Here is a 12,847-nt window from a genome sequence, read left to right on the forward strand (position 1 = left end):
GATCCGACCCCCGGATTCCCGGAACGGAAAATTTTAATAAAGTATAAAGAAAAGAGCTGAGGTCTGGAAAGCCATACCATTTGTTTTCCCATATATTTCGACCGAAGTTTGTGAAGCATAATTAGAAGTAACGTTGTTGTTGAAAGTTTGTAAACTTTTTATCATTTTAGCAAGTTCGTGGGTTTTCTATTTTTGTGTCAAAACAACAAAACAGGTGAGACGAAATTCGAATATGAGAAGCAAAGTGCGTCAATTGTCGGGTGCATTCATTGGTGCTGGTGCTTTTGTACTTGGTGTTGGAATCACTCATTATGGGTTTAAATATGGTGGTCAAAAACGTCTATTTGATTCTTGCATTTGTGAACCTCAAATTAGCCAAAATGATGACATCTATTTATCAGGACAATTTGTCAAGGTAAAAAAACTCTGGAGTATTAATTATGTAAGACTAGAGTATGTAGAGATATGGGATATTTGAGGAGGAAAGGTTATCTGGATTTAATGTTCTCTTGTTTAGGCTCAAAATGCTGATAGTATTTCAGACACAAATGAAGTTTTGATAAGAAAGGCAAGGTCATTAATTAAGAAGGTAAAGGAAGAAAGTGGAAGTCCAGGCCTTGTAATCGGTGTTAGTGTGGATGGAAAGATTGTTTGGAGTGAAGGATTTGGATATGCAGATGTTGAAAATGATGTTCCTTGTACACCTAACACTGTAATGAGGATAGCAAGTATAAGCAAGCCCCTGACAGCAACTGCAGCCAGTAAGGGCTCATAGTACTTATATATTCTTATAGGTCATGTCCGCCCTACATTGAATAGTTAACACCACCCCAGCCCCTTTTTCATTTTAAGCCAGTTTTTGAGCCCTTTATAGTCCATAATTCATCCCACTTCTTTTATTGTGATAGTGAAACTTGTAGAGGAAGGAAAATTGAACTTGGATGATCCAGTACAGAAATACGTACCTAGCTTTCCTGAAAAACAAATCAATTCAAAACCATGTGTGATTACAATTTGTCATTTACTTTGTCATCGGAGTGGTATACGACATTATCATAAAAAAATCAACAAAGATGAGGAAAATATCATTCCAACTTATAAAACGAAAGGTAGATCAACCGTGGATATATATTTAACTTCTGAAAATAACTTCTAATTTCATTTAGATTAATTATGTTGCAGAATGTTCTGATTATAATTTCCTTCACTTCAGATGATAAAAAGAAAAGGAAAACAAACAAAGAGATGTTAGAATTTGAGAAACCTGAGTACTACATGAAGGTAAATAACCTTCATTAACTACTTGTTAGTGTATGAGCTAGTATATCTTGTGAGTTTCTTTTCATAGGAATGTTATGATAGTGTTCAGAAATCATTGTCCCTTTTCAAAGATGACCCTTTAGTGCATGAACCAGGCTCAGAGTTTCTGTATACAACCTTTGGCTGGACATTGCTTAGTGCAGTTATTGAAAGTGCGGCTAAGGAGAAGTTCTTGCCTTACATGAATAAACTATTCAAAGATATTGGCATGACCAATACTCAAGCTGAGCTTCATCAGAACCTTGTTTATGGAAGAGCTAGGTAAGAAATATCATGATGTAGTCCTTGTAAATATATATTATCCCTAACAGTATAATGATCAATGCTATGCTATATGGCACTTGACATGCTGTACTTTCCATCTTGTTGCTCCATCCTAAACAGATTTTACGTGAGAAATGGGAAAGGTCAATTAATCAATGTCCCGTATGTTGACAACTGTTATAAATGGGCTGGTGGAGGATTTATATCAACAACTGAAGATCTAATTAAGTTTGGAAATGCAATGCTTTATGCAAGTCAAGTTGGGGATTATCAGGGGAAAGCCAAGGATAGTTTACTACCAGGTTTGTCCTCATTTATCAGTTATCAGTATCAGTGACCAGTATCACTATTGAAGGAGTTTCTTTGCAAAAGTCTCACAAGAATATTCTCTAGGAATATTGTCTCCAGAAAGTATGAGGTTATCATGGACAATAGTTGAAAACAATGAAGGGAAAATTGATAGTGATTGGGGCTATGGCCTAGGATGGGCGATACTTCCAAAGAAACACCAAAATGGTTGCTGTAGGGATCAGCCCAGAGCAATTGCTCATGCTGGTAAATGTTTTGCTTTATTTCTGATGCATTCACATTGATCAAATTCTCTTTTGAATGTTCCATAAACACATGTATACAAGTATTATCAAGATACAGTATATACACGTTATTAATCGAAGACATTTGTATAGCATTCCGTATACTGTTGCTGAACAAACTGCATGATACTATCTATCTTGTTTTTATATGTTGATATTTTGTATCATTTTCTTCAGGGGCAGCTGTGGGAGCGAGCAGTATTCTCTTATTGCTACCAAGCTCCGTAAAGGACGCATATGACGTCACAAGAGATGTTCCACCACCAAATGGTGTTGTCGTAGCGATCGTTGTAAATTTTGGGGATGTAAATTTACGAAAATCTGCCCTAAAAATTGCTCAACTGTTCAATAGTTATAAGAAAGATTTATAAGTCTACAATATAACGGCTTGATTGTGTAGTTTCAAAAAATGAACAATCAAGTCCAAGATCTCTTTTTTTAATGTCCTGTCTGCTGCCAGGCTGTTTCCATACGTTCGAGGGATTAAATATGGATCTTTTTGGCTGAAACAAATTGCTTGTATACGATAATCAGCGAAAGAATAAGCAACAATACTCGTTACGATGTTGTTCTTCGGCAAACCTGTTGAAAAGCCTGGCATCTCATGATTGAGAGAGTCATCCTCTTAAAGGTGGTCTTAAAATCGTTATTTCTGTAGGCATATACCAAAGGGTTCAAAGCGCTGTTCATATACTGCATCCACTTAGGAATACGCCTGATATGCACGTTATTATTTAGTACAAGAAGGTCACTTTTAGACAAAGTTTGCAATAACAGAGTAAAGATAAACGTGGGTGACCAAGCTATAACAAATAGTCCTGTCACAATCAATATGGTTATTATAGTTTTACGTTGTGACGTCCAGTTCAATGACAGGTTACTCGTCGGGAAAATCGAGTTCCTTTTTCTAACAGTGCGGAATAACCAGGAATAGGATACTGTCATTACTACCAAAGGAATTATGAAGCATATTATTACAATAGATTTCATATACCAGCGATAATCAATGAGACCTGTAAAAGCAAGAAAAGACGTTACAGAGCACACTGACGCTAGGATCCAGACCACCAACACAACGCGATAGTGAAAAGTCCGTGGCAATGAACGGTGTCGTATTGGAGCCACTATAGAGAAACATCTTTCAATGCAAATAGCTGTCAGCTGAAAGATGGACGCTGATCCATTTAATACATCAAACAGTAGGAAAAGACCATGATAGTAAGCGGGGCGAATGTGCTTTTCATTAAAAGATATATGCAAGAAAATCCAAAGAGGAATTGAAATTAAACCAACCAAGAGATCGCTAAACGCCAAACTGACTAGGCCAATATTTGTAGCAGTACGCAATCTGTAGTTCAGTTTGAAGGCGAGGATCACAAAAGTGTTTCCAACGATGACAATCAGGAACAGCAAACTGTAGAGAGTTAAATGAACGATGTCCCCTACACTAAATATCTCATTTTTTAAAGAAGTGACTGGTGTGACGTTAAATGTTATAGTTGCGTTTAGATGATTCTCCATTTTTTTCTCATGATCATAAGCAATGAGCACCTGCAACTAAAAGTGCTGTCTAAATAAATTCTTTTGAAACAACGATGTTCTACAAACGGTTATAATAGCAGTTGTGTCATTATGACATTAATTTAATATCAGGTCACGACAAACACGACATGTTTTATTCAATATCTAGTAAGCGGGCTTCCAATCAAACATGGATTTTTGAATTAGACCCTGTTAATTTCAGCCGTTCTCCGGTAGTCTTGCCAATAATATCTTTGACGGTTTGAATAATTCAGTATTACCCGTTGCCTGCATGGGCACGAAACATGGGACATTTCTATATTTTTTTAGAAATCAATATTGTTCTACAACAGTCATCTGTTCACCAAATTCTTAAGTCCGGGTATATGCTTGGTCATATATATGCAGTACATCCCTTAAGTCATAGTCATAGACAGAATTTCAAAGGACAAAAGGATTGATTCTCCTGTAAGTCTCGGCCATATTTGTTCTAGTCGTATTTGTCAAATAGTCTATATCGACAAATTAGTAATAAAAACCGACTCGTGCATCAAGATTAATTTGAATCAAAAATGAAATCTGGAAAAGAATTGTTAGCTTTCAGCTGTTGCAACTGCATTGTATAAGCCAAGGGAAAACGTATGAAAAAAAATTTCATTCATTTAAAATATAAAATTGCTATTATAAAATTGCTATATAGCTATTTCGTCTACACAGATCAGATCCACACACTAATATGATAAATCATCTATATACTATTGACTATAATATAACTTATGACTTAATATCAAGTCAATATTCACCGCTAATTTTCATTAAAATAAAAACATTTGCAAATAACGTATTTATTCCTATTGTATCTGTACTAAAAATCTAATCCATTTGAGTATTATTAAAACTATGACTGACGAGTTCCATTGGAAGAATGAGCCTTGAACATCCAAGCATATCATACTTTTCGGTATTTCAAACCTATAGTTGAAAACGGAAATAAAAAGTGAAGGCGTGGCAAAAAATTAACGATTGGATATCTACATGGAATCCAATGCCAAAAGACCTTTTATATTTACGTATATTACAGACTCAAGGTCCAGGACGAGGACCAGTGAAATGTATCTGCATAAAATAGGGCGGTATAAAATGTTTAATATCTAACATAAATAATACTGAACTTCTTACAAACCTCTAGTACAGCGGCATTTACTATGGCCGCAATATCCTCGCGAACAAAACAGTCGAAAACTGTTACAATCTACATGTAGAATAAGAATTTAGTATAGAAACAAACTTAATGTGTTTTTAGTTGCATGCTGGAGAGCATGCGTGTTAGTGGGGGATGGGACACCCTCCCCCCCTCCAACTATAATTATTTTCAATGATAGAAATTCGGTTAAATTGCTATGTTATTGGTCAAAATATACAGCATCAAATTTGCCATATCCATGCACTATAAAATTGCTCAAAATCACAAGGCATATCCTAGTCCGTGAAGAAACTTACTTTTCAATGTACGTGGGCAGCATTTTCCATCCCTGATACCATCTTCTGAGTCCTTCCCGAACACTTGTACAGCTGAATGTATCGAATCATAACGAGCCTCGTACCCTGTTCCTAACTTATGGTCTACTTTTCGGTTTAAAAAGAACAAGTATTCTGTTCCATAGCCAGGCTCTGACAAGCAGGCAGCTGACGACCCAAAACCTGATACACAAATGTAGTTCTTCACTCGTGCACCTTTATAGACGTGAGAAATATATAGACAAGCTTCGAAACGATTGATGTCTTTGCCTTTTTTAACAACAAAACCTCGAACAACAATAGGGGCTTTTTGGGTCAGTTCGGCGATTGTGGGTGGTTTGTAGTCTGGCCCTGGACTGCATTGGTAACTGTGATGAACAAGGCAGAGCAACGCCAGTAATGCAAACGCACCATTTATGCTACCTGACATCTTTCTGATCAAGGTATAGACTGTAATCTATATGGAATAGGAACAATGATATAATTTCTTAGGAAAAAACATTCCCTCGTTCTTCTATATATATGCTAAAGTCTCTACGCAACGTTGCCCTATAGCTATACAATTCCTGAAAGCTCCCGGATAGCTATAGTTATACACTCTATATTTTAAAATGCGGTGTTTTTTTACGTGTAAAAATACGAAGTTCGACATGTTCCGCGAGCGCGGAGCCCTGTGTAGGGAGATCAAAGAGCCTTTAAAAATTTGCTATACTAAACAACATGAAACTGCAAAACAGCGGGCATGAGAAGCATTGAAGAAATACTGTAGTCTGCAGCTACTTACCGCCTGACTTCTTTATATCTAACTGAATGACGCTGAATATAGAGTCACACTGTCGCACGATGATTATTCTCACTGCGTGGCACTGTAAGTCTTCCTTATATACCAACTCTTAGCTGTTATGTTCATTTTCTATATTGGACTGTTCTTTATATACTCTCAGAATCAGGAAACCTCATATATTTATGTATAAGAAGTACAATCAGGAAAACACGAGAGCAACGTTTACGTCAGCATCGACATGCAGTTCCTCACTATCCCACTCTTTTAATGTAGAGCGGGGTAAAACCATCTGGGAATATGTATTGCCCTTACCAGCCAGAAGTGACTATCTACACCATCGAAAAATCGATTTCTGTAAACAGACAAAACAGGCTGTAGAGTTTTTTACGGATAAACATTTTGTTTGCATATTCTTTGATATGACATTATATGAGGGGAAACTAGGGAGATTCTCGTCATCATTCCTGTTAGCAGTTTGAAGCACTTTTCAGACTATACATAGTTACAAGATACAAGATTTCCTGTTTTAGTGATTGTTACCGTGGCATGAATAGGAAATCGTATTGGGCAATATACATACAGCTTTTGAACAAATTAAAAGACTTGTTTTGTAAAACATTTTATATATTTATATATAGTCATTGGATTATAATTGCATAGTTGTGTATGTCAGTGAGTTTTCATGAATCAATTGTTTGCATGTATTTATTTGTGAATTCTCTCTAAATTCTTATTAATGCATTTTGTACTATTTGATCAATAGGGGAAACTAAGGTAGATTCTCATCATCAATTCTGTAAGCAGTTTCAAGCACTTGTCAGATTATTTAGGATTTCCTGATTTCAGTAATTCTTGCAATGCGATTAATATTGGTTGGATAGGAAATCGTATATATTGACCGTATTGCGTTATATATTTATATGGCTCTTGAACAAGACTTGTGTTGTAAAATCTTTTATCAGTATATTCATTGGATCTTCATTGCTTCATTTGCTTGTTTATGTAATTGTGTTTTGCGGAGACTGTTTTGTTTGTAATATAGCAATTTCATAGGCATGGCTACGCATGGTGTAGGCTGAATAGGTACATCCTATAAATCAACAACGCCCTTATATATAAGTAACTCACACGAGATTAATGATCGAATGTGCGCATTTCCTCTGCAAATGTATTTCCCCTGTTATACTGCATTGAGGTTTCTCCCAGCTGTTACTGCACCGTATATATTGGTCTTTAGATCTCAAAATATACCTTGTGGCTGTTCATTAATTTCTTTGTAAAATTTTTGTTTTATATACTGTTCAGTTTAATAACTGAATTGTATAGCTGATCAGTTTAGAGAGAATGCATTCTGTCTGGACCTTATAATAGAGAAGTCAAATCAATCAGAGTATATGCCGTTTGCTTAGTGGGTTAACTATAAGAGGGTAGCACTGAACTCTCTGATACATTTACATAACCATATATTTGTGTTCACTCCACGCATGCCCGTAAAAACAGTTGTAAAGAACATGAATGCCATGAATTATGAATTATAGGTGTGAATCACACGAGTTTTGTAAAAATGTTAGTAAACTTTTACGGTGTGTTTATATCTATACGGTAATTGCGCTGTATTTCATTCAAAATGAATTCTGAGTAAGCTAGTCATCAGAGAATTTATTCACAATCTTTACTATGACATTCTCGTTCTCAGGATACGAGGTTGATCCAAATGTCCAGCCCCATGACGCGAGTCACTTAGCCATTTACAATCAGAAAAAAAACCTATAGCAGCTATACACGATTCAAAAAGCCGGCAAGTCGAGAACATTGAAACATTTTTATAAAATATTACAATACATTGATTCTTATTATTACCATGAGTTTTCTGAATGATCTGAATAAATTAGTATATTTAATTTTTGATAGATTGATGTTCAATATAGAGATAATTTTAGTTTTCGTAATTATATAAGTATGCCTGTCTTATGTCAGAACTAGGAATATATACTAACCCTGTTCAATAACAAACGCCAATACGTATTACCACTGTATATGTAATTTGAAAAGAAACAGTTGAAATACCAATGTTAATATTATTTATGTTATGGTATAAAGCTCATTGAATAATGATTGTTGAAGTGAATTGAAGCATGAATTAGGCAGAGGTCAGAATCTGATAAGGAAACCCATGACGTTACTCTAAATTGGGCGAAAGAACTTATAGCCTTTCTCGCGATAACGAAAGCAGTTACGTTTTTAAGAAACAAAAGATCACATTATACACGGAAAAAATTAAGCATAAAATTAAATTACGAGGTTTGCTCAAATTACGAGGCCATTACGAGGTCTGTTCAGACGTCAAATTTTTCCTGTGCCGATCTTAATGTTAATGTATATGAGCGAAAATCTATTTGCGTTCGATTCAGCCGCATATGCATGAGGCGTTCGACGTCTGAAACGAGCTTTACGCTCAGTATTTTGAAAAAAAATCCAAGCAAAATTGTCGGCATATTCGTTACAGCGAGAAAGGCTATATTTTACAGCGCCACACTTGTTAATACATAATCTCAATCAGAGAGGTTCATATCGTGTACTTTCATTTTCAGAGCTTTGACTGGCGTTTTGATAGTTCACTGCGGTATTCCTTCCTTCTTGCTTGCGTTGCTTTACCAAACGTCGTATGTGATAACACAATAGGATTAGCGAGTAAAGCAATGGAACATACAACAAGACGTGAACGCAATAATAGCAGATGTCAAAGAAAAGTGATGCGAAAAACGAACATGTTATCACGACTTCAGCCAGAAGGCTGACCAACACCAGGAATGTCAAAAAAAATGTGTCGATTTTTGTCAGGGTTTCGCTTTTGTACGGCTTCAGATACAGGAAGAGTAGCAATACTATCACACAAAACACTTGAAGGATTTTATGACGAGCATTTATCTCAGAGATAAAAGTATGGAGTGAAACTGCAATTACACGACATACTATGTAATAAGCCGCGAACCAAGAACGCTTATTGTGATAACAAGACTTCAAAACGTCCAACAAAGGAATGCTTATCTGGGAGAACCGACGAGAATGGTTGGTAAAAAATGAACTATAAGCTAACATGATCGGAAAAGGTAGAATGACAAATAAAAACACAGCTATTGCTATAGAAGCATGGATGATATGTTCGCCTGTGAAAAATTTCACTCCAGCCGACATATATACGCGCCATTCCGAGCAGATATGAACAGGTCGAAGCTGTTTGAATGTGACGCCAATGATGCCGGAATAAGATAACACAAGTATCGTGCAAAATGGCCGGAAATAATTACCCTGGAAAAATGAAAACTTTGAAGAGAGTTTTGCGAAAATGTAGAGAATAAGAATTTGGTAAGCTGGAGCCACGTAGCCGAATGAAGTTTTCTGAAGATCATTCATTCCATCCCAAAGACACCAGTGACCAAAGACAAATTTTATGTTTGCAAGTTTTATAACAAAATTCATGAAAGGGTCCGCAAGAAGAAATTCATCAGGTAAAAGAAGGAATATTATTTGGTACGTGTACAGCCAACAGTTAAGATAACCAGAAAAGAAGTCAAGTTTACAACACAGCACAAGAATTACTAGGAATGTTAAAATACCGAAAAATGGAATCAACATGAACGTATCTTTCTTTTTGCACTTAACACATTTGTAACTTCCGATTACAGCACTCAAGCCCTTCTTGCACTGTCCGCAAAGAATTCCTTCACGGCCTTCTACACATTGATTTACATGGGCGTCAAAGTAGCATTCGCACTGATTAGTCAAACCAGCCTTCTCTCTGCTGGAAACACATTCACAGTAGCCGTATGGACATTGAATGACAGAAAACGAACATTTTTCAACGCCAATAACACCACCATGAGTAGGACCTCCCCAATATCCTTTTCGAAGGTACAAGCTCCTTCCATTCTGTCCACAACGTGAAATACCAATAATTCTATCCTGGACTGTCGAACATAGACACGTATTATTTCTGTTAATAAAACCAGATGGACACTTCTTCATAGTAAGATTGCTAACTTTCATTTTTATAGACTGGGAATAAAGTGAATTGATGTTTACCTCGAAATTGCTCGAAGGTTTGCCACTAAACCACAAGGAATTTATCCGATTTTTAACGTAAAAAAAAGGGGATACTCCATTTTCAAGCTTCACCGTTTCATCGCCACTTCCTTGCCCCACTTCCTTGATCGACACTTTTATCAATCCGTACACGCTGTGATTTCTCTCGTCCAAAAGTTGTATCGAAGGTGAAAATTGTTCATTTGGTGATATGCTATTCCATTCGTGAGGATGAATTAAAATCTGGACTGGAGATGTAGCAACCTCTAAATCATCATTGGATGGGTGACCATCGTGCGTCTTGAACTGAAAGCTCTTCCAACTTTTGATTGCATCATTTATCAACCCGGCACGGCCGAATCTACAGAATTGTAGAGTGTTTGCGAACAATGTTCTGCCAATATTATTCGACGCTCTGTTTCCTTGAAAAACTACACTCACATTCCAGTCGTTAGGCTCGATTGAGATATCAGAGTATCTAAAGAAACAATGATGCCTTTGGAAAATGGTTTGATAGAACGCAGCTATATCAGGACCGGCTGTCTTTACGTAAATAGCTCCGGCGATTGCCGATGCAGAATTGCCTTTGAACAATAATCTTGCTCCAGGTTTAAATACAAACGCCGATGCCCCATAAAGACCGGCTGCTCCACCATAGAGTCCATGATTTTCGTGAAACAACACGTCCCCATCGATTTCAACACATGCCGAGTCCAGTACCAAAGCCGTGTTTGCATTTCCCTCGAACGCTACGTTCCCCATCATGATAATAGGCACAAAAACAGAGTATATTGTTCCCATACCAAAAACCGTGACATTGCAAGTCGTAGGAATTATTTTGTTATTCATAAATGTGTTATTAATGAGTTTGAGCGCATACCCGAAACCCCTACCCTCTAATCCAATTGACTTTCTCCAAAGTTCAGGTTGCTTCGTGAGCGCACCAATGGCAGCGCCGGCAGTGGCAGAATTTTCCCGCCAACGGCAGTTCGAAAATATTGGAGTCTTTTTGTCTTTCCAACCTTGCGTATCGAGATAACCCGTTGAACCAAAGACAGAAAATGCTCCTCCCCAACCCTCCGTTGCTTTATTTCTTTCAAAGGTACAGTTTTCGTGAAAATAATAATTGGATTCACGGTCTGTTAAATCTTGAAAAGTTCCGAATATGACGGTCCCACACTTTACAGCGCCACCACCGTACCGAGCCGTATTTTGTAAAAAGTGTGTGTTTCTCACAAACAAGGAATTGTTACTTGCGTTATCTTGGAAATACATGGCATATCCACCACCCCAGTCGGCAGTGTTTCCTAAAAACGTACAACCATCGACGAAAAATTTATTCCCGGTAGCATTACCTTTAATAATATACGTGAATCCACCACCACGACCGATGGAACTAAAGTCTTTCGCGCAAGGATTCGGCTCAAATGTTGTAAATTCCCTTGTTATTTCATTAATAACATAGACATTTCCATGGTTATACTGGTCTGTTTCTGAATCGTTACAGTCGAATGGATAGAGAGCCCCACAATATGTTAGCTCTATATGAAGTCCTCCGCCTACACGCGGCGTACCGTTTCCGTATATAAATTCAGGCACATGAGTAATTTTCCGTGAAAGTAGAATTCACGATCAAGACATCGCCACCAACGTCATACAAATTTATACCGACGCCAGGTGATTTTGAAATCCGACTATCAAGCACCTTAATATTCTTGCTATACGCGATGAAAATGGCAACCAGGAATTTAGGATTATGAATACTTGTGTTGTTTTGCCAGGAACCGCATTTCTGGAATGTGACGTTGGCGAATTCTAGATTCTGTGTGCGCAAAAAACTGAGACCAACCTACGCATTCTTTATAACCGAATCAGACCGTCAACTCCAGTAATCCGAAAATTATGAAAGTTTTCAAAGCTATAATGTCTGTTTACGAAGTACAGCCCACTATCGATTAAGATTTCAGTCGAATTTCCTATTGTATTATTGATCTCCATTTGGCTGAAAACATAATCCAAGGTTTTGCAGGCTACAGACGTATCATTGCTTGGGTAAATACAGCGCAACAAGTCTGAGCCATCTGTCGATATATTCAATATATTACGATGTATATTGTCGGCCCCAATACGAAGTGATGTGAAGATTAGCATAAAGCATACCAGTCGCTGCTCCATATTTCCAATGGTCTATTCCATAAAGCAAAGTCCTACGAAGCTCAGACCCAAACAATAATAACTAGATAATTCTTGTCTCTTGATAACATTTGTTGACCTACTTCGCCATGATAGTCAAACAAAAATGTTTGAACAATGTTATTTGATACTTTCATTTAAAAGTGATATGCTTATTCTAAAGTCCAAATCCGATATTTCGAAATGGATCGTTCTCAGGTGGACGACTATTTATTTTAAAAGTCACTCGTTTGACTCTGATATAAGGTCTGACAAAGGTCTGAGAAGGCAACTGCTCTTAATAAATTCTCAGTACACTACTGACTAGTCACTACATGCATTAGCATAGTGGTTATACCTGAGCGCTGACAGAACTGAGCAGAACAAAATTCCTCAGACTTTATTACCCAAAGTTCCTTATTTCAAACAACTCATTCAGCCTCTCGAGTGCGCCATTTTGCCGATCATTCAACCGACACCATGCAGTAGGTTTCAGGGAAGTGCCTTAGCCTGACCTCTCCATCTCCACCTACGTGAGTCGGCGTGACACTCTTGTTTAGAACTTAGAAGAGCACCTCAGAAATAGTCATTC

General features: G+C 37.2%; 4 protein-coding genes across 4 annotated transcripts; 1 reads left to right on the forward strand and 3 right to left on the reverse strand.

Annotated features, from left to right (window-relative positions):
• Positions 1–25: 25 nt before the first annotated feature.
• On the forward strand, positions 26–3,821 carry LOC114520515 (serine beta-lactamase-like protein LACTB, mitochondrial). The gene is made up of 9 exons (XM_028540811.1): positions 26–61; positions 171–415; positions 518–761; positions 909–1,109; positions 1,214–1,281; positions 1,349–1,581; positions 1,705–1,886; positions 1,978–2,139; positions 2,355–3,821. Exons 2-9 carry the CDS (start codon positions 233–235, stop codon positions 2,546–2,548), a joined length of 1,467 nt encoding a protein of 488 aa, XP_028396612.1. The 5' UTR covers positions 26–61; positions 171–232; the 3' UTR covers positions 2,549–3,821.
• LOC114519531 (histamine H2 receptor-like) lies at positions 2,736–3,698 on the reverse strand. The gene has a single exon (XM_028539679.1). It carries the CDS (start codon positions 3,696–3,698, stop codon positions 2,736–2,738), a length of 963 nt encoding a protein of 320 aa, XP_028395480.1.
• A 525-nt stretch (positions 3,822–4,346) lies between the features above and the next one.
• Positions 4,347–6,159, reverse strand: LOC114517693. The gene is made up of 4 exons (XM_028537495.1): positions 6,001–6,159; positions 5,199–5,673; positions 4,882–4,950; positions 4,347–4,670 (listed from the first exon to the last, which is right to left on the reverse strand). Exons 2-4 carry the CDS (start codon positions 5,644–5,646, stop codon positions 4,648–4,650), a joined length of 540 nt encoding a protein of 179 aa, XP_028393296.1. The 5' UTR covers positions 5,647–5,673; positions 6,001–6,159; the 3' UTR covers positions 4,347–4,647.
• A 2,110-nt stretch (positions 6,160–8,269) lies between these two features.
• On the reverse strand, positions 8,270–11,506 carry LOC114517688. The gene has a single exon (XM_028537485.1). The coding sequence runs from the start codon at positions 11,356–11,358 to the stop codon at positions 8,557–8,559; it is 2,802 nt and encodes a 933-aa protein (XP_028393286.1). The 5' UTR covers positions 11,359–11,506; the 3' UTR covers positions 8,270–8,556.
• Positions 11,507–12,847: the final 1,341 nt, after the last annotated feature.

The sequence above is a fragment of the Dendronephthya gigantea genome, unplaced genomic scaffold (genome assembly GCF_004324835.1).
Source record: "Dendronephthya gigantea isolate DGI-Jeju-01 unplaced genomic scaffold, DenGig_1.0 000000F, whole genome shotgun sequence".
In the NCBI taxonomy this organism is placed as follows: domain Eukaryota; kingdom Metazoa; phylum Cnidaria; class Anthozoa; order Malacalcyonacea; family Nephtheidae; genus Dendronephthya; species Dendronephthya gigantea.